A 19615-nucleotide genomic window follows, 5' to 3' on the forward strand; every position below is an offset into this window, starting at 1 on the left:
AATTTATTTAGACGGTTTACACCATCTCCAGGGATAAGCATCTTTTCACTTTCACTCCTGCGTCACGTTTTAAATACAATTTACTTTCATTTAAATGGACAATGAAGGAATATTCTATTAATTTATTTTCAATTTATCTTCATAAAGCACAATTTAGCTACTTGATCACATTGAATATGAATCCGTACAGTAATGTGTATGACCTTGTGCATATACATACATACATATGTATTTAATTTATGTATGTACATACAAAACATATCCAGTAACATCACTTATTTAGAAAATTGCAGTAAGCAGTATCATGCAAAAACAACCAGAGGATTTTGGGCTCATGCAGCATTATACACAAAAAATGACGCTTGAGATTTTCAAGGTGACACCGAACTGAGGATGAGTGGCTTGTGCTGACCAAATGCTAATATGCAAGTAATCTTCTAAATGGTATATGTACATAATATGAAAAAATGTGCAGCGAGGATAGAGGATAACAATAGGATAAAGTGTAAGGGGAAGGTCACTTTTTTTAGTACTTCGAAGGGTCTAAATTAGACCTTTTTTCAACGTTTCGACCTCTGGGGTCTTCTTGACGAGGGATTAATTTCACATGTTGTTGATCCGTGAGATTCACTCTCGAAGGACCTAATTTGGACCTTTCGAAGTACTACAAAAATGAGCCCTTCTCCTTCAACTTTATCTGAATGGGTCAACTGGCAGATTTTTTCTTTCGCTGATTTGATTTGAGTTGCATGTTTGCTGGTACATAAATAAAGAACAACCTCCCAATCCAATTCAACAGAACGTGAACACTGGACACTGGTTTTAAGTGCATATAGAGGCTGACCAAATGCTGCATAATAAGTAATCTTCTGAATGGGTCGACTGGCAGATTTTTTCTTCGCTAATTTGATTGGAGTTACAGAGTTTGCTGGTATATAAATACAGATCAAACGATACTCGACTTCAATCTAATTCAACAGATCGTGAACACTGGTTGTGCATATTGCTATCATCCATCATGATTTTGGAATTGTTAACCTGGGCAGGATACCTGTTTGTTACCCTTTTGGTGGGGGTGGTCACAACAGCGATTATTTATACTCGGTGGAATTATGGAGTTTTGGAGAGCACAAAAGGCCTTCCAGCAGTGATACAGCCATATTTTGTGGGAGGAAGTGATCCCTTCTTTTACAAAAGTATTTGTTGTGAGGATGACATGAGACGTGCCAAGATGTACGGTCCTATTTATGGGGTAAGCTATTATCCATCCATCCGAGCTATTTTTGATAAAAAACAGCCACTTCACAAACATATACTTATTATTTGCAGATGTACGAAGGCAGGTAAAGGTTCATACATATGTAAAATCAGTGGCCGCGGAAGTGTGAGGACGGAGGGACAATGCCCCCATGGTTATTTCATGTCCCCATCATCTGCCCATGTTATACAAACCCCTCCCTCCCCTATCCTACAATGTTAATGTCCCCAGATGTCCCCACGACTTCCGAGGCCACTGTGTACAAATGGTTTGCGTTTGTGACCAATATAACCTCTAATACATTATTTTTTGTAGGGCTCCACATATCTACATCACCGACCCAGAACTTATTCGATTGATTTTCATAAAAGACTTTGACCATTTCCAAAACAAGCGAATTTTTGAAACTGGACACGAATTAATCAACGATATGATGGACATTCTGCCATGTGTGTTGCTTATCTCTAAATACGTATATATTTTGTTATCTCAGAGTTGCGTAACTTGTTTAATTATAACTTGGTGTACACCCTTCAGATGATAAATGGAAGGTCGTTCGAAACTATTTTTCCCCTCAACTCACAACTGGAAAGATTAAGAGTATGAGTTATCAAATGCATGAGACAATTGATGATTGGATGAAGAAGATGATTAAGAAGGCGGATGGCACGCGTTATACGGCTGACCTCAGAACGTATGTGTTCAAATAAACTTAGTTCAAAATATGAGAAATTATGGTTTAAGTTATAAATATTTATTGTTTAGCGATTTCACGGCGCTGACTGTCGATGTGATAGCGCGATGTGCTTTTGGGACAAAGATCAACGTTTTAGATGACCCAAACGATCCTTTTTTCAACTATGTGAGAAAAATGTCATTTGATGATGTAGAGCCCAACTGGATGTTTAGTGCGATCCGTAAGTGGTCAAAATGAAATGCTTTTCCTGTTCACATGTTTTTACGCATTTATTTTTTTATACGTAGAAATGTTCCCATTTTTGGCAACCCTTCAGCCATTTTTCCCCAAAGAAGTTATGGACTTTTTTGGCGATTTATTGAAAAACATCCTCTCCACCCGAAGACAAAGCAAACAGCGTGCAAACGACTTTGTCGACGTGATGAATGACATGATTGATAAGTGCAAAACCGATCCAGAGTACAAACGGTTGGGCATAGACGAAAATACTGCGATGTGCCAGGCCATGATATTTTTGCTAGCCGGCTTCCAAACCACTGCAGAAACTTTGACCTTAATGGCGTTCAGACTCTCGCAGCACCCAGAAATTCAGGACAGGCTTATTCAAGAAGTTGATGATTTTTATAAGCGACACAACGGTAAAATAGAGCATGACCACCTCAGTGAATTGGTCTATTTGACCGCCTGCATGAACGAGACGCTCAGAATGAACCCGGCATTGATCCGAATTGAACGCGTCTGTCAGAAGGATTGGACACATGCACCAAGCGGTTTGACTGTGAAGAAGGATACTGCAATTCAAGGTGATAATTGCAAGAAATAAGTGCAAGAAAGTGGTTTCTTGTAGCTATTTTGACCTGCAAGAAATGCAAGGCGCTAAGAAACTATGCCCTGCCGCTATACGGCGCGTGGCTGGAGAGCGCATATTTCTTGCACCTTGCGTTTCTTAATTACTTTGAAATTTAACAAACCCGTAAGCAGCGAAGCACTAATAGTGAGGCTTGCCCCCCACTTGGCCTACATTGTCCGCAAAGATTAATATTCTGGATATTTTCACTTTTTTCCAGTGTCTGCCTTTGCTGTACATTTCGACGAGAAAAACTTTCCCGAACCGTACGAATGGAAACCGGAGCGATTTCTTCCAGAAAACAAGGAAAGCATGAACCAATACGCGTTCCTTTCTTTCGGCCAAGGTCCCCACAACTGCATCGGGATGAGGTTTGCCAAGGAAGAAATTCAAATGACGATGGCATCCATATTGAAGAGTTTCCGATTTGAGGACACGGAAGGAGCAAAATTGAAGATGAAACCTGGCCGTGTATTTTTAAATAATTATGAGCCCTTCAACTTGTGCATGGTTCCACGAAAGTAAATATTTAGTATATGTAACTTGTTAATAAATTTTTAATTCTATAAAAAAATGAACTAATTCAAGCGTCTGAAGGTGGTGGTGGTGCAGCTGGAGGGGCGGCAGTGCCACCACTTTCTGGTTGTGCATCAGGGCACGCAATCTCCTTGTACGACTGAACATGATCTTCCATTTCATCCTTGTTCCCAACAAGATTTGCATTGTTGATACAGAATCCAAAATTTTTCGAAATTTCTTTGAATCCTCCTTTCGACTCGTACCACTCCCAGTAAGCCTCGATACCTTTGGTCCACCCTTTCTGTGTATCATTTGATGATGATTCTGCCCCCGAGTCTACTGTGCTGGTCGACGTGTCGGGTTTTGGATTCTCTGAGGCCTCCCTGAAATTATGTGCAAATAACAACAGCATTCAAAATTATTACATTGGCATATTCAAAATGTGGTTACATATATTCACTCACTGTCCAACATAAGGTCGATCTAAGCGTTTAGTAAATGGAGACATTTTGGTGCCACCGATCACACAAGCGTCCAAACTTCTCATAGTTTGTTGAATGTCTTTCGTGTTTAGGACATTATTCCAAAATATGTCTTGCTTTAAAGTTACGGGAACTTGCCTTGAAAAAAAAGGTTTCAAATTGGCATTTAAGACGCGTTGCATTTTACTATTAGTAATTTAGCGAGTTAATTACTCACCAATGCTTGAGAACCATAGCAGTGAACAAGCCCTCCAACGCCATTTCATAAGTGTGTAAATCCATAATATTGTCCACAAAGGTTTCGAAGCAGTAGCCATGAACAAACTCGACAGCATTCCATCCTGCTTCTACGAACGGGTTATGTCTCCGCCATCGAGCTGAGTAACCAGTCAATCGGTACTTCCAGTACTCTTCCGATCTGAAGTAATATATTCCATCTACTTTTGGATATCCTGATAGAATACAAAAAAGAACAAGCTACATATACTTTGCATATCAGATATTATTTACAAACACGTATGCATTTGCATCATTTCGTAATATTAGATATTACACAATACAATGCGTGCAATTATTTAGTCTGATGTGTGTGTACGCAATCCCCAAATTATGTCATAATCGTATTACCATCACAAACCGTGCCATTCAGGTAAAATCCCAAATTACGCTTTTGTAGGCATCGATTGAGTGCAATGTTCAGAGTTTTGTACTCATTGGTGGTAACATCTTGAATAACTGACTCATTTTTAGAAGCCATGTAAATAAATGCTTTGAGCACTTGTCGGTAAAATTCTTCATCCACAAATGGAGTACACCCCGCCACGGTAATTCGCATTGATTTCGCTGAAAATTTAAAATCTGTTAAATCTAGGAATAAAATTTTAATTAGTAAGTCAACAAATCAAAGTTACCTAAAAGTTTCAAAACTCTGAGATGCTCTCCGTCATCGACATCATTCGTTAACGGATCTCGTTTCCGCTTTCTTTTACTTTTTCCAAGTTCGCTAAGAATTTGGTCCAACTCCTCGTCGCCATCCTCTTCTTCGTCATCGTCCAGTAAGGCCAAGAAAATTGCCTTGTTTAATTATAGAGCTTGTACTTGTGAAACGTTGCTAATACTGCTGGGATTGGTGCCGTCATCGATGAACGGTTCGTCTTCGACGGCAGCAGGGTCAACCCATTCTCCGAGACAGGATGACAGACAAATATCTTCAGGGTCAACTATGACATACATCAAGTGTGTAAAAAATAGGGGAACATTATCCAGTAAAAATTTAAATTGCTTTCGTGCAGAAATTTGGCCTAATTTTCTACAGAAAAACTTTATGCAGAGCGATTTGTGCAGAAAACTATGCAGAATATGAATGTATTTATAGTTCTGCAGAATATATAAAACCCAGAGATTTTCTGCAGAATTGTGTAAACAAAATTATGCAGAATACAATATGAATTTAGCGTTTGTCCATTATTGTAGAATTTTACGCAGTGATTTCTATTAGAATTTGTAATTTTATTTAATATCTAGTCCTAAGTAATTCTTACATTTGCCTCCTGTATCCGACTCCAAAGGGTCGTCGTTGACATCAAACATGACTTGTTGGAGGTTCTAAGAAATGTACTTTTACTCCAATATCAAAATATTTAATATCCACTTCTATTGTGAATTTGTATATTTGTACCTCCCCAAATTTACTCAAGTCGTCTTCATTATTACTGAGAACGTCAATTTCATACGTTGTACCAGCATCACACACGTCCCCAACAAATTTTGCGCTGTGAAAATTGCACAGGGTTTAATTTCATGATTCTTAATTTTAATACCAGAATTAATTGCTCTCACCCTGCAGTAGACACGTTCTTTGTTCGTGCAAAATATTTGCAGGTAAGGTTCAATTTTTCTTTTGCAAAAAAACCTCCAGGACAATCCAATTCTGTGAATATGTAATTATTGCAAGTGTATCTTTCCATATCATTTTGTTTACTGGTTATAATGCAGGAATCTTTATACATAATCAACTTACCACTCATTCGATGTGGTCCCTTGTAACAAAATCTGAACTCTGCATGTGTTGCGACAATGGATAAAAATACACATAATAAAATATCCAATTTATTTTTATTTTTCATTTTTTGTACAAATCAAAAAACACTATTTTAGAATTTTAATCACAAATACTATTCATTCAGAGCAGAGGGAATCAAGCTTGAATGCTAATTATTGTTATGACCCAGAGAAAAAATAAATAATAATTTACCGTCATTTCACTTTCTAATTTATATACAATGACAATCCTGAATGTCATAAATACTTGCATCTTTTTAACACATAATGTAATATGTGCCATTTTTCAACTTTCAACATCAACCATGCCAAAAATACCATGAATCCAGTTTATGCAACACATCCATATAAATAGACCCGTGTCATTGTCTACCTCAGAAATTGTTCAATATTACATAGTCACTAACCGAAAGAGCAAACATAAATGGTCTTTGTACACCTGGACGACACGATGGAATGATAATATTTTGCATGTGTACATATGCCATACATATTCGCCACCCGGGTCAATAGCTTTAGTTTCACTTCATCAACGACAACACTGTCCATCCTTGATATTGTCTTGTGCAGAATAGTAAATGACTTCCTGCATTTCAAGTCCAACAAACTCAACTCACCTACGACGACTACGACCAGGTGGAAATAAGCGTAGTTAAGTTCCCATCTAATAAAAGAAATGAAGCAGGAAGTACGCTTGTGTATAAGTAAATCGGGTATTTCTCCCTCCTGGCCGCATTTGATACCCGGATGTATCCAAGGTATGGACATTGCCAAGTCTGCGTAATATGTACCACCTGCAGCCTGCCAACCAACTCATTTTTAGTGAAATCGATCAGTCTTATTATTTACCCGTTGCTATTCAGCTTTTACTTCATTTCATGTCATGTCAGTACCACTACCACGCTGCGACTCCAGCAACAACCGAACTGATCGTGCCATTCTCCGATTTCTGATTTGCCTACGAAAAACTTTCATTCTTCTCTGCAAAGTCATTTCCTCGCATAAATCCTGTCCCACAAAAATCATCCTTTGGTCAAATTCGTGACACATTGTTCTCTTCCAAGTTGGCACAAAGAGAGAGAGAGTAGCGTAGCGTAGGATGTTGTGTTTGTGCTCTGCTCACAGTTATAAAAAGAAAGTTGGGAATAGATTGTCAGTTTAGTTAGATATTTGCTTTCACTTAAACCTTGGGAATAAATCTTGAATCACGTCGGATCACGGCATCGTAGGTTCATATTTATAAGGTCATGTGAGTGAAGGACGTGTGTATATATGTATTTCGGATACATAATTGAATAGTTTTGGTATAAGTATATTTATACATTGTGCCAAGAAGATAGTTCAATTTTGTCCTCAATTGTGTTCACACGAGGATCAAGTTTGTATTAAGGTTTAGATAGTAGACTAGACACGGGATATAGTGAAACCCTTGGCGTAAACTTGTATGGAAATTGTGCATTTCACCAAAATGTTCTGTGTTGGATATATGTAAATACGCACAAAAATATCAGCCCGTAATTAGCCTCTAACCTGCGAGTATACCTAATTGGAGCGGTTCCACTCCTCTCCATTGTACTTTCTTAAGGTCAAACTTGTCAAACAGTGTGAAATCTTGTCAAACTCGAGTCCTTTCAAGACTGGATCGGATACTCTGTAATTTTGCAAATGAGTCTCAATTTGGACAATTTTGAGACTGATTACTCACGAGATACGCCGTACATCCTGACCAGTCCGAGGTCTCTGAAAGCCTGTGCTGTTCTCGGTGTTCAAGTAAGAATATAAGACCGTGCATACTACGTTTTCTTCTGCAGATTTGCATCATGCGGAACTAAAGTTTTCTCGTTTCGTGTTTAGCCAATTGAACTAGTTTACCGAAGTTTGGAAGAGTATGAAGAAGCTTTGTGTGATCTTCCTTTATCAGAAATCTACAGGATTTACGAGGAAAATGAGACTAAAAGACAAGGTAATTACACACATCCGCTACTACTTTGCATAATAATGTGCTTCCGACACATGTAATTTTCTACGTATGCAAATCAAATTATTTCTAGATTATTCTTACATAATTACTCCGTATCTTAATTTCAGAGTTGTTACTGAAGTGTCGAGAACAACGAGAACTTATAAGACACGGCTACACCATGGCAGTTTCTCAAGTGTTTGAAGAATCTTCTTCCACGACAGACGATCCTCCACGACACGAACGACCAAATTCTCAACAGCAACAGCGGAATAATAAAGATAAGCAGCAGCTTATCCGGTCCAGTGTTCGGAGCAACATTCGTTCCGCCGGTGTTCTAAAGAATAATAAAAATGTGAACAATAACCGCTCATCTTCTCCCGTCGCGCGGAGATATGCTTCCGCCCCATCCAGAAACAAGCAGACGGGGTCCCAACCAAATCTTTATGGTGTTAATTTTAAGAGAAATAACTTGAAGTCCAGTCTGACCCCGTTGTCTCCAAGAGCACAAAGCAGGAGCAGCAGTGGGAGGAGGCTCGTGTTTCATCAAACGTCCGATACCGAGTCCGCCACGGATGAGCATGGAGGTCACACTTTGCTAATTGACAATCCGTACTATGCCTCGAGTAGAAGTGTGCCCGATCTTACGTCAAAATCCAATCTGGACTTTAGGAAGATTGCTTCAAGCCCGAGAAGTCATTGTCCGTGCAATTGGGAAATTACGGATCGCAACGTGCTTGCAGGGTATTTAAAGCAGTAAGTTTTGGAGAATTAAAATTTCGGAAATTTCATTGGATTTTTGCAGTGGTAATTTTTAAATTTTGTGTGTTTTATGTATGGATCAGGTACAGTGACATTCTAGATTCTCCCGACTTGTCGTTTGAAGACAGAAAAATTATGGAATGTCTCATATTGAAGAAAGGAAAGGAAATGGAGTGGGAGAAAAAATCTCAAGAGATGAGAAAATTACTGGAGAAAGAACGCGTGCAGAGATGGACCGTAAGTTATATATATTACTTATTTTGTATTTATGCTTACATACGGGTTTTTGTTTTAAAAGAAATGCTTATGCATTTCAGGAGAATCAACTACTGATGCAAAATTGGCAAGACAAATTGGCCGAAAAGAGGCATTATGAGAACTTGGAAAACACCAAGCGATACTTGGACATACAAGACAAATCTCTGCAAAGTCGCAGCAACTTGATGCTCTATATAGAAGAAAGGGATCGAAAAGTGCAGAGATATTTGGAGGAGATGAACTATAAAAAGGTATGAAAATTTAATTGTTTATGATTTTTGAGAGAAATGCAGCAGGTTGTTTTTTTTACATATCAATGTAGAAGAAAAGTTTGCTAGAAAAGCAGAAGCGTGAGGCTTTGAGACAATTGGAAGTGGGGAAAGCAATCGAGAAACTGGTGGAGGAAGATAGGACACACCGACAAATTCTTAAGGACAAACTACAACGGCAGATGGAAGAGGCTGATACCCGGAAAAGACTGAGAGAAAGAGACTATTTCCGGGTAAATTGTTCATTTCGTTGTATTCGAAATAATTCCATGAAGGAAAACATATTTAAAAAATAATTTGTTAAATGAAACTTGACCAAATTGATATGCACACATAGCACGTGTCAGAAATGAACCGAATGGAGGACATAAAACGCACCCTAAAACTGGAACAACTGGAACAAAAGACTCGCGAATCTGTTGAAGAGCTAAAAATTCAAATCGAAGAAAAAGAACATCGAGCTCGTATGAATTACTTGAATCGCATCCGCCTCCGAGACCAAGCTCTCTCCGAAGGGTCCGGGAACAAACAAAAAGCCATGGAAAAAGTCCAATCCATTCATTCCGACTTGCTCAAAGGTCTGGAAGAATGGCACAAAAAAGTATTGGAGCTCCATATGGAGGCACAAAAACGGGCGGAAATTAAATATAATCAGGAAATCCACCGGAGGCGGATTCGTGTCGCAAGTGATCGCATTTTGCGAGAGGAACGCAGCTCGGAAATGCTACGGCGCGTGCAAGAGTTGGAGGAGCAGAGGAGAGGTCTTTTGAAGGCCACGATTCAATCGAAAGAGTGCAAAACTGCGAGGGTGAAGCAGGACAAGGACAGAAAAGTTCAGATTTCGAGGATAAGAGCGCATCATGCGGCAGAATTGAGGAACAAGCTTAAAGAGAAACTGGCTCCGGATACTTTTGCGAAAAAAGCTGCACGGGCAGAAATGGAACTCCGGATTATGAAGAGGATTCATAATCCCCCCTCAGGATTTAGTGTCAGGTTTAATCCGAAACTATTAATTAACAAACGGTGCTCCTCGTGTTATGCGAGCAGTAGTGGTGGCGGTAGTAATAAGAGGACTCATCATGATAATCATCATTCTCATTCAAGGCATTGTGCTCATAGTATTAGTGGTGGAGGTGGAGGTGGCAGTGCAAAATTAGCATCCGGGTTTGGTGGTCCCATAAAATGTTTTCATTAAAAATTAAGCTTCAAACTACATGCTGTGTATGTTATACCATTTAGTTCAGAATGCATTTATTTATTTATGTTCAATAAACTCATGGATTTTACTCGCGAGAAATATTTTATTACTGTTTGATGACTGCAAGCAAATTCCTAATTTCTTTACCGTTTCTCACTTTACTTCATCAAGGTTGTTTCCAGATGGATAATTGAAACGCGACTGAAATGCGATAAATACATGACGGATTTTAGAATACTGTAATTATCAGATGTCAACAGAGAGGAATGGGTTAATTGGCACTGAAGATTGTTGCATGTGATACATGGAATGCGGTGTCAAAGAGTAAACATGATCGCTTTATCCAATATCCTTGACATTTGTGGATGTGGTTCTAATCATTGAAATCAATCTGTTTTGATGATATTTTCCCAGTCTTCCTCAATAACTTTTCACGGAAGCTGTAGTTAAATAAATAGATACGTTGTTTCAGAATTTCATACATTGGACAAAGTAAACATGTGCGTTACGTTTGGTTGGAAATTGGGAAACCTATAAATCATGAAACTACGTTGCATTCGGTACAATTGGCATGAGACGTATGTACATATTTATTACATACATTATTTATGATGGGGTGTATTCAATAATTACAGGACGTTTTACCAATTCAGGCAAATTGTTTGCCTTTTAATCACATTGTGGACGTAAATGTACATCTTTACAGCTACACAACTACTAATCAATTGAGGCTTCGTTTGTAGTTTTGCTTGATTGTCTAGGTTTGTCTGGGTATATCCAATGTGGCCTAATTTTAAAATATCAAATGTTAGTAGCTGGCTCAATACTAATCTATAATTTCGTACATGTGTGTACAACCTGTATATTTTGCAATAACTGATCAGCCGATGTATTTGAAGGTGCAACAAGACCTGAATCGTGTATATGAATCATTAATTTTAAACCATTAAAATAAATATGTCTAAACTAACACTTACATTGAGGACACATCCAATTCCCAGCAATACAATATACCACCCACAATACCAGATAATCCAACCGCGTTCTACCTCGTAGCAACCAGTTGGCCAAACTGTGTCAGACGTACACAGACTAATTTCCTTATAGGATAGAAAATTCAAATAAATTAAAAATCTGAAAAAAACGTGGCCGTGAATTACATTTTCTGAATTCTCTTCTTGTTGGCAACACGAAGACGGGTTAAATGATTGCAGTACAGGCCACCAGTCATTATTGTTTAGCAATTTCCAATCCTGCGGACCATGCACCCCACAACAGCGTCTCTGCGTAAAATAATTTGTCAAATGATAAGTGATGATGACTTCGACTATTTGTAGTTTGTTTGAATAAATATCTCAAATTATTGGCACACCTTTCTCTGAGTGCTATGAAACTCTTGTGTCATCATATCTTCTTTAATTGATTTATTTAAATTTGCCATCATAATCTCCTCAAGACTTGATAACTTGAGATACATTTCCGTCCCGGTGGCAGCAGACATGGCCACGTAATGAAGCAACATCACCACGCAAGACGCCAAGTACTGAACAAATTGACGCGAGAATTACTGAGAATTGTATCTCGTACTCACATTTTACTTCTGTATGCAAAAAACACTTACGATTCGACGTACAATTTTTGACCCCATCTTATCCACTCTGAAATGCGTTATGAGAATATGTCCTAGTGAAAGAATGCATGAGATCATAATCGATGCTGGAAGAAAGGACATCATTTCTAGCGAACTGAACAAAGGGAAGTCTTGGATTACCCTTTGTCCTACCGACAGGTATGTGAACATCAGAATCTGGAGAAAATTTATAATCGCTGTTTATCCCAAAAATAATTTTTAACATAATTAACTTTGATTTATCATATGTATGTACTGATGATGCAAATAATAAAATCCAAAACAGGACGAGGAAATGTCTGATATTTGTGGCAACAATTTTACGATTCTGTGCTGAAAGATGTACTATCTGAACGGGAGGTAGTACGGGATAGTCGTACGAGTCTGATCTTTCAGAGATGTCCAATTTCGAATAAGCTGTCGTGGTGCCAAAAGTTGATGAAGAAACGGAAACGGATGGATAAGTTGAAGTCGAGGCAGACGTTTCGATTGAGGGGGTAGGTTCTTTATTTGGGACTGGCAATGGGGTCGGGTTTCTGGCATTTTCACTGGTAGGAAGGTTCGAGTCCCCTCTTGATTTGGTTAATTGAGAGGCGATCGTTACTTTTTCCGTCATATTTCTCCAATTGGTGGTGGATAATGAGTTTTAAAAAAAAAATAAATTAGGAATTTTTGTAGACTACTATTTATAAATATGTAGACTTTGCATGAATTTTACCTATTTTGCGAATTTCTCAAGTCTCGTTTAGTGGCTGCTATCGTAGCAACTAAATAGGTACAAAAATTCGTCCATGTGCAAAAATCTGTATAAAATTAAAATCTCCCCTGTTGATCTACAGGGTGCAAATTCTATGCCAAATTAATAGCACCAATAATGGATGCTAAAGAAAAATGTACCCAGCAAAAAAGGGGACATGCGTTTTTATTAAATGCCGAATTAGTACCACTTCTAAAACAATCCAACATGTTATATAGACGATTGTTGAGCATCTCACATTGATAGATACAAAGGTGGTAGTAAATTTAATTTAATTGTTACATCGCAAATTATAAAACAACCAGCTACACTCCTTGCTCGCCAATAATTAAGAGCTTCTTTGTGACGCTCTCTTCAGTATAGATTCATCTGATATTAAAATTAACATGCAAGATTTTAATATACAAGACGCTTGACCGTTTAAAGTGCTAAGTAAGTGCGTGTTAAGATCTTGATCTGTGACTTGATAGCCAACTTTCATCGTGTTTGATTTTTCAATTAGAAGATCTCATTGTATTGTATTGCAGAAACCTAAAGGGTTGATTCAGCTAGGCAGATTTAACAGTTAAATATTTAAATCCAATTATGGTTCAGTGTTCCAGATTTATTTCAAAATTGTTATCGTTTTTGGCCAACTGTGTTTTGTGGATTGTGCTCGTTTGTGTTTATACAGTTCCACTATTAATTGGGTTTTGTATTCGGTGTACAATTAATTATGCTGTACAAAGAAGAGAGTCTTCATTGACTCCGTTAAGTCCAAATGATATCTTACTTATCAGAGAAGCACCAGACAAGCAGCCCATTGCAAATGGTGGACTAATTATCAAAGTGGATGGAAAATTAGATTTTGTGAGCATTAGGGAACAGTTTTTCAAACTATTTCTTCAAACGGTAATAAGTAATGAAACATTATTAGCTCACCCTGCGTAGCACGGGAGCTATTGAATTCCTCTTGTCCGTCTGTCCGTCTGTGTTTTCACGAGTTTTTTGCATCAATTGATGCTAATTAAAAATCCCCTTGTCCATTATTGATTAACTTACTTGCACCTTTGGTATCGAACCATCGTTGACGCAGATGGTGCAAGTTAATTCAGCAAATAGATCGAGATAGGACTATTATTTTGGAATAAGTAGCACCATTAGTACCGAGCAATTGGTTACTAAAATTGATGCGTAACAATTGAACCATCTATTTCCCCCCAAAAATCAAGTCAGAATTTTGTTCTATTTGTTCCATTTTTCTGCACCATTGAAGCTAAAATATATAAATTTTATATAAATAATTGGGGAAGGGTGCCCTACGCACCAATGATGCAGAATGTTGGGAGAAAGAACCATACCATTTTTTCAAAGTTTTCAAAACTATGAATACCGTTGGTCGCTAATGTTGCACTAGTGGTGCAAACTAATTCCGGATTTTTGTAATATATTTTCCGTTTATATTGCACCATTGGTGCAAGAATCTATGAGTTATAATCTATTCTGTCGGCTTATTCAGCACCTTTGGTGCAAAGTTATATCAAATCATTATGGCAGGGTGAGCTACGTATAACGTTACTACGGTTTATTAAAATTGTATCCTAGTATAATTGTATTATTTTTCACATAAAATATTTAGGGAAATCTGGATCGATATGAAAATTTGTATTGTGACATCGTCAAGCGGTGTGGATATCTCTACAAACGGAGGATTGTTGAGGATTTTACATTGCCGAGGTGGGAGGACCACTTCATTTACAAGGAGGAGAATCTCACAGATATAAAGAAAGAATTCTCTGCCTGGTTTCAAGAAAAATATGTCGAAGGTAAACCTCTCTGGCAAATGTTGGTCGCAGTTTCACCCACCAGTGACGAGTCTTGGGTGGGTTTCAAAGGTCACCACGCCCTTATGGATGGCTACTCTTTCGTACATATTTTGGACACAATGTGCAACAATCAACCAATGAAACTGGGTGCTAAAGAGGAAAACTTCTCCAGGATTGAAACAGTGAGGCAGATTGAGACTATGCTAGATGTTCAGAAATAATACATACTTTTTACATAATTTCAATTAGATCCAACTCGTATTTTCTCTTCCCCTCGTGGCCATAAAGTATCTCCTTCGTCACTTCTGGTTCAAGGACGGATTTCCAACTGACCTCCCCAAATTGACCGAGGAGGCCGTGTTACCTATCGCTCTTGCCTCAGTGGACCTTCAACCTCTTAAAATGATTCGGAGAAAACTGAACCTAAAGTTCCCATCGATCGTGTACTCTCTCCAAGTGGGGGCACTCAGCAGAGCATTGGCTGACATTGACATGAAGGAGACGCTGCTCAGCACATCATTTCCCGTCCCAAACCATCCAAGGAATAAATTAACAAATCACTGGAGTGGAGGAACCGTGAAGATTCCGTTTAGGGAAAATAGCGCTTTGAAAAGAGTATGGATTTCCACAGAGGCCGCGGAAGGGTGAGGACAGAGGGACAATGTCCCCACGGTTATTCGATGTCCCATCATCTGTCCGTGTTATATAAGCCCCTCCCTTCCCTATCCTACAATGCTAATGTCCCCACAGCTTCCGCGGTCACTGGCTTTCCACACATCAAACTGAACTACAAATTTATTTACCTTTACAGGTCTTAGCGTCAAACGACTCTTTTAATAAAATGACGGGGCAGCAAGGACCTTATTTAGTATGGAAATATGTGGCCTGGCTGCCCTGGTTATTTCCAGCATTCCTCAACTATTCCATGTCATTCTCCAACTTGAGCCTATTCAGGTCTCGTTTTAAATTAGAGTGGTGTGGTTCACAGGACTTTAATGATGTGGTTTTTGGACCATCTAAACAGGTACCGGGCGAGCATGTCTTGCATGCTGCAGTCCGAGGTCGAGTATACTTTGATGGGTTGCAAGGTCATAAATGTGTTTCATGCCCCAGTAATGAAGGACTCCTTTCCTCAAGCAGGTAATATACGCCGAATGGATGTCATCCAATTAACTTTACGTCATTTTCAGTCGTGCATAATATTTTGTGGTTGACAGTAATTTTGGGATGCTCATCTACTCACAGCACAAAATGTGATTTCAGTCTTTTCGGTCATCCTGCTCTATTTCACGATCAAGATGAGATGGACCGTTTGATGGGTCACTTGAAAAGTGAGCTTGAACAACTTTTGCGTGAATGTGACTTGGATGAAATTAATTTAAATTGGAAGCAGGAGTAAATGTACGGGCATAATTATATACATGGTATTGACGTAATAATTTGGGTGATATGTGTGTAAAATACGTACAAATAAACAGATTTTCCATATGTATATGGCTTTCAAAGCGTGCAAATTCAATACAAAATCATACAAAGTCTGGCCTGATAAAGGATTATATTCAATCAATTTCAATCATATCTTTTTCTCCGTGATAGTGATTTCCTATCTGCTTCATTGTATACAAATATCGATAAATTTGATTGAATGAGGCTACATCACGATTCACTTCAAAATTCGTATTCGGTATAGCGAAACCCTACATTTGCAAAAAATCCTTCTGAAAAAATGAATACCAAATATTTCGCAATCGTTTTGCTTTTCGCGATAATCGCTGCGGCTGTCGTATGGGCATCCAAAGTTGAGCTAGAGATTCAGCAAGACAATCCGGAAGAAGTAACGGAGAAAGTTTATTTCGACGTGACGATCGGAGGTGAAGATGTGGGGAGGATTGTGATTGGACTATTTGGAAAAACTGTGCCGTACACGGTGGCGAATTTTGCGGCCATTTGCAAACAAGGGATTCAAGGGATGAGTTACAATGGGACAAAATTTCATCGGGTTATTCGATCATTCATGATTCAAGGTATGTGCATAAATAATATGGTATTTATTACATCGTTAAACTATTAAGGACATTTGTTAATCGAATAATAAATATTCGATAGGCGGAGACATAGTAAATCATGACGGGACCGGAGGAATTAGGTAAATATCCTAACGATGAGTTCTTTTAGTTACACACAGAGAATTGTGCGGTCATTTTTACTGACTTGACTGGCATCATATAAATTTATTCTGACTCCTAACTGTCATTTTTAGCATCTATGGACCTCGATTTAATGACGAGAATTTCATTGTACAGCATTCCGGTCCTTCATATTTAAGGTGATACATACAAGTTGCATATGCATATTAATTAATACGCTATTTTTAACGCTTTACATGATATTTACCTTTGACTCCTTAGCATGGCTAACTCGGGACCAAGTAAGTCATTAAATCATAATAATTACCGATCATAATAGTACCGATTTCCTTTCATTACATCGTGCATATCGTGTTAAAGATACGAATGGCTGCCAATTCTTCATCACAACGGTGCCCACCCCATGGTTGAACGGAGCACATGTAGCTTTTGGCAAGGTAACGTTCTAGTCTGGTAGACTGATAAATTATTCATCCCCCATCAAACCTGAACGTTTTTGGTTTCAATTTTAGGTTATTGAGGGTTATGAGTTTGTGACCGCAGTTGAAACCAATCCCACCGATGCTGGAGACCGACCAATCTTACCTGCACTGATCAAAGAATGCGGAGGTTTACCATTGTAATGCTCTAATGTATGAAGAAACTCTAAATCTTTAAGCTGGAAATTCTTTGAAAATCATTTATTTGACACAAATTTACAAAATAATCAACAATAACAAAAACAACTTCGTTTAGAAAGCTTATTTACATCCTTATTTGTCATCCACATCTTGACATATACCTTCAATTTGACCATTTATTACGACACAAGTACCAGAACAGCAACCAGTTAAGCCAGGATTACAGGCAAACCCATCAGGAAGACACTGCAAGAAAAAAATGCCAGAAATATTTATGTATGAATAATTAGTCACTTATTTATCATAAATTTGGGGAGATTACAAATTACAAAGTTATTCACCCATGGATAATCTGATTATTAATCTGTAATCTGCAGAAAACCTATGTAATCTAATCTGAAGAAATTCTGATTACTGTAAATTAAATTAAGTATGCAATGCAATCTATACTTCTATTACTTTATCTGCTGTTATCAGCTCAGGTATGCTACTTATGCGAGAAAAAAGTACGACAATATTTGAGACAGAAATTTTACCTCTCCGAAAACCTGACAGTTGCCCAAGTCAGGTAAAGTTAATAGGCAAATGGTGAGCACAATGATTGTAAAGAGCAGTTTTTTCGACATGGTTTTTAAAGCACTTATGTATAGATTTCCACGACCTATATCCAAAAAATGAAGGTGGTTAGGACTAACTGAACGGGACAACCATAACCTATTTATACCCTTAAAAATCAAGTAATGTTAAGCACATATGCAATTATTTAGATGAGCAAGTTCTAAGTAAAAGCCATAAAAATCAGCATGAAACCGTCATATGTCATACATACATCTGACCATGGCCAACACAAAAACTATTACGAACTGCTAATTAAGTTTAATGGGTGGCCAACCGAAAGTCAGAAAGTGTATTCTATTTCATTTTATGCAAGTAAATACAATTAGCATTTACAAAACAACCTCTACTTTCACATTAAGGTTTATGTTTATTACACATTTCAATTTAGAAAACCAGTGCGTGCGTCACTTTTCGCATTTTCCTGCACTTTATTCGTTTAACTACATGCTTATCAAGTATAAACAAGGTCCCTAAAAAGGGGAAATCTTAGTGAGGGAGTGCAATCACAACTAATAAATAAAATTAGATTGGAGAATTTTTGCATCACCGCTCTCGGTTCCATTCTTACTGGATGCAGTATAAATTTTTCTTTGCATACGCATGAATTCTTAGTTTTATTGAATAAATTGAGGAAGGAATACATTTTTACTGTGTAGTGAACGAGAAGTGGGTTAAATTAACTGAGGTAGATATGTAAGATTTAATGACCAAATAATTATGAGCTACGTATTTGTTTAAAAAAATATACAAATTTCAACTTCATATATTAATTTGGCTACTCTATGCAAAATCATCGAACCTTTCGAGGGAGCAAGTGTTCTATTTAAATTAATTCTTCCAGTAAAAATGGTACCGAGAGCGGTGATGCAAAAATTCTCCAATCTAATTTTATTTATTAGTTGTGATTGCACTCCCTCACTAAGATTTCCCCTTTTTAGGGACCTTGTTTATTTATAACTTTTAATTGGGTAATTAGATTGTCCATTGGATGACTGCATTGCACTACCCCTTTTCAGTAGTTTGATGCGGAATAATTTTATTAAATGCTGGGTGTTTAAAATTGAATAAATCCGTTATTTCTTAACCGATTTATATCATTTTGGTCAAAATGTCCGGCCTAGATTACTAAACACCAAAAGACCTGATCTGGAGGTGCAATACCAACAACAACAATTTCACGCAATTTACCAAGCATGTTACAGAAGCGATTAGTTGTGCTGTTTACAGTTTTGAATGTAATTTGTTTTCAATTTATTAGTCTTGCGTCGTTGTCAATGGCAATGATTCGTAGCACGAGCAGGAATTTCTGAACTTCAAATTGGAATAACTAAGCCAATTCTTAACGGATTTTGATATATTCATACTTAAAATTTTCGGGATAAACTGCCCTACAATTCGTGGGTATCAAACTGTTGATAACGTTTGCTAGTAACTAGCAATAATTACAAATGTGTTTCTAAGGCTACATTTTTGCCCATAATTCCGGTCAAGATCACGTAATCGCTTAGTCGGATCAGATCCCATTTCTATATTATGTAACAATAATCGGTGCAAAATTTGATCAAAATCGGTTGAGAAATGACTGAGATATCGCAGATGGTCACTTTTTTGGGGTGGGTCAAATGCATACTTAGTAATTTTTTTCGTTGTTAGGTATTTGCCTCACTAAGAAAAATAATGGTATTTCATTTAAGAAACTTGGTCAACATATAAGACGACCCCGACCC

At 37.8% G+C, this 19615-nt stretch overlaps 6 protein-coding genes and 1 long non-coding RNA gene across 8 annotated transcripts; 4 read left to right on the plus strand and 3 right to left on the minus strand.

The window, feature by feature from the left end:
* Nucleotides 1-933: 933 nt before the first annotated feature.
* On the plus strand, nucleotides 934-3380 carry LOC110862621 (cytochrome P450 3A56). The gene is made up of 7 exons (XM_022111838.2): nucleotides 934-1252; nucleotides 1330-1343; nucleotides 1574-1707; nucleotides 1796-1952; nucleotides 2024-2175; nucleotides 2243-2758; nucleotides 3023-3380. Exons 1-7 carry the CDS (start codon nucleotides 1019-1021, stop codon nucleotides 3325-3327), a joined length of 1512 nt encoding a protein of 503 aa, XP_021967530.1. The 5' UTR covers nucleotides 934-1018; the 3' UTR covers nucleotides 3328-3380.
* Nucleotides 3336-4942, minus strand: LOC118433610. The gene is made up of 6 exons (XM_035845700.1): nucleotides 4922-4942; nucleotides 4715-4877; nucleotides 4431-4646; nucleotides 4021-4255; nucleotides 3786-3941; nucleotides 3336-3704 (listed from the first exon to the last, which is right to left on the minus strand). Exons 1-6 carry the CDS (start codon nucleotides 4940-4942, stop codon nucleotides 3386-3388), a joined length of 1110 nt encoding a protein of 369 aa, XP_035701593.1. The 3' UTR covers nucleotides 3336-3385.
* A 1810-nt stretch (nucleotides 4943-6752) lies between these two features.
* LOC110862611 (coiled-coil domain-containing protein 177) lies at nucleotides 6753-10410 on the plus strand. The gene is made up of 7 exons (XM_022111829.2): nucleotides 6753-7634; nucleotides 7719-7827; nucleotides 7953-8580; nucleotides 8670-8823; nucleotides 8904-9095; nucleotides 9167-9346; nucleotides 9451-10410. Exons 1-7 carry the CDS (start codon nucleotides 7530-7532, stop codon nucleotides 10306-10308), a joined length of 2226 nt encoding a protein of 741 aa, XP_021967521.1. The 5' UTR covers nucleotides 6753-7529; the 3' UTR covers nucleotides 10309-10410.
* A 3-nt stretch (nucleotides 10411-10413) lies between these two features.
* LOC110862646 lies at nucleotides 10414-12557 on the minus strand. The gene is made up of 6 exons (XM_035845701.1): nucleotides 12198-12557; nucleotides 11933-12118; nucleotides 11684-11854; nucleotides 11289-11594; nucleotides 11170-11222; nucleotides 10414-11098 (listed from the first exon to the last, which is right to left on the minus strand). Exons 1-6 carry the CDS (start codon nucleotides 12555-12557, stop codon nucleotides 11029-11031), a joined length of 1146 nt encoding a protein of 381 aa, XP_035701594.1. The 3' UTR covers nucleotides 10414-11028.
* On the plus strand, nucleotides 12375-15995 carry LOC118433611. 2 transcript variants are annotated; one of them, XM_035845704.1, is made up of 7 exons: nucleotides 12375-13589; nucleotides 14317-14503; nucleotides 14573-14685; nucleotides 14753-15118; nucleotides 15315-15457; nucleotides 15528-15643; nucleotides 15721-15995. In XM_035845704.1, exons 1-7 carry the CDS (start codon nucleotides 13284-13286, stop codon nucleotides 15900-15902), a joined length of 1413 nt encoding a protein of 470 aa, XP_035701597.1. In that variant the 5' UTR covers nucleotides 12375-13283; the 3' UTR covers nucleotides 15903-15995. The 2 variants fall into 2 exon arrangements, with proteins under 2 accessions (XP_035701597.1, XP_035701596.1); XM_035845703.1 differs by having other exon boundaries at nucleotides 14317-14685.
* A 153-nt stretch (nucleotides 15996-16148) lies between these two features.
* Nucleotides 16149-17375, plus strand: LOC110862630 (peptidyl-prolyl cis-trans isomerase B). Its single transcript, XM_022111849.2, has 6 exons — nucleotides 16149-16527; nucleotides 16610-16649; nucleotides 16764-16829; nucleotides 16912-16931; nucleotides 17011-17087; nucleotides 17163-17375. Exons 1-6 carry the CDS (start codon nucleotides 16230-16232, stop codon nucleotides 17271-17273), a joined length of 612 nt encoding a protein of 203 aa, XP_021967541.1. The 5' UTR covers nucleotides 16149-16229; the 3' UTR covers nucleotides 17274-17375.
* Nucleotides 17376-17390: 15 nt separating this feature from the next.
* Nucleotides 17391-17966, minus strand: LOC110862631. Its single transcript, XR_002549201.2, has 2 exons — nucleotides 17807-17966; nucleotides 17391-17516 (listed from the first exon to the last, which is right to left on the minus strand). It is a non-coding gene; the product is annotated as an uncharacterized LOC110862631 (long non-coding RNA).
* Nucleotides 17967-19615: the final 1649 nt, after the last annotated feature.

This window comes from Folsomia candida, unplaced genomic scaffold (genome assembly GCF_002217175.1).
Source record: "Folsomia candida strain VU population unplaced genomic scaffold, ASM221717v1 Fcan01_Sc063, whole genome shotgun sequence".
NCBI classification, from domain to species: Eukaryota; Metazoa; Arthropoda; class Collembola; order Entomobryomorpha; family Isotomidae; genus Folsomia; species Folsomia candida.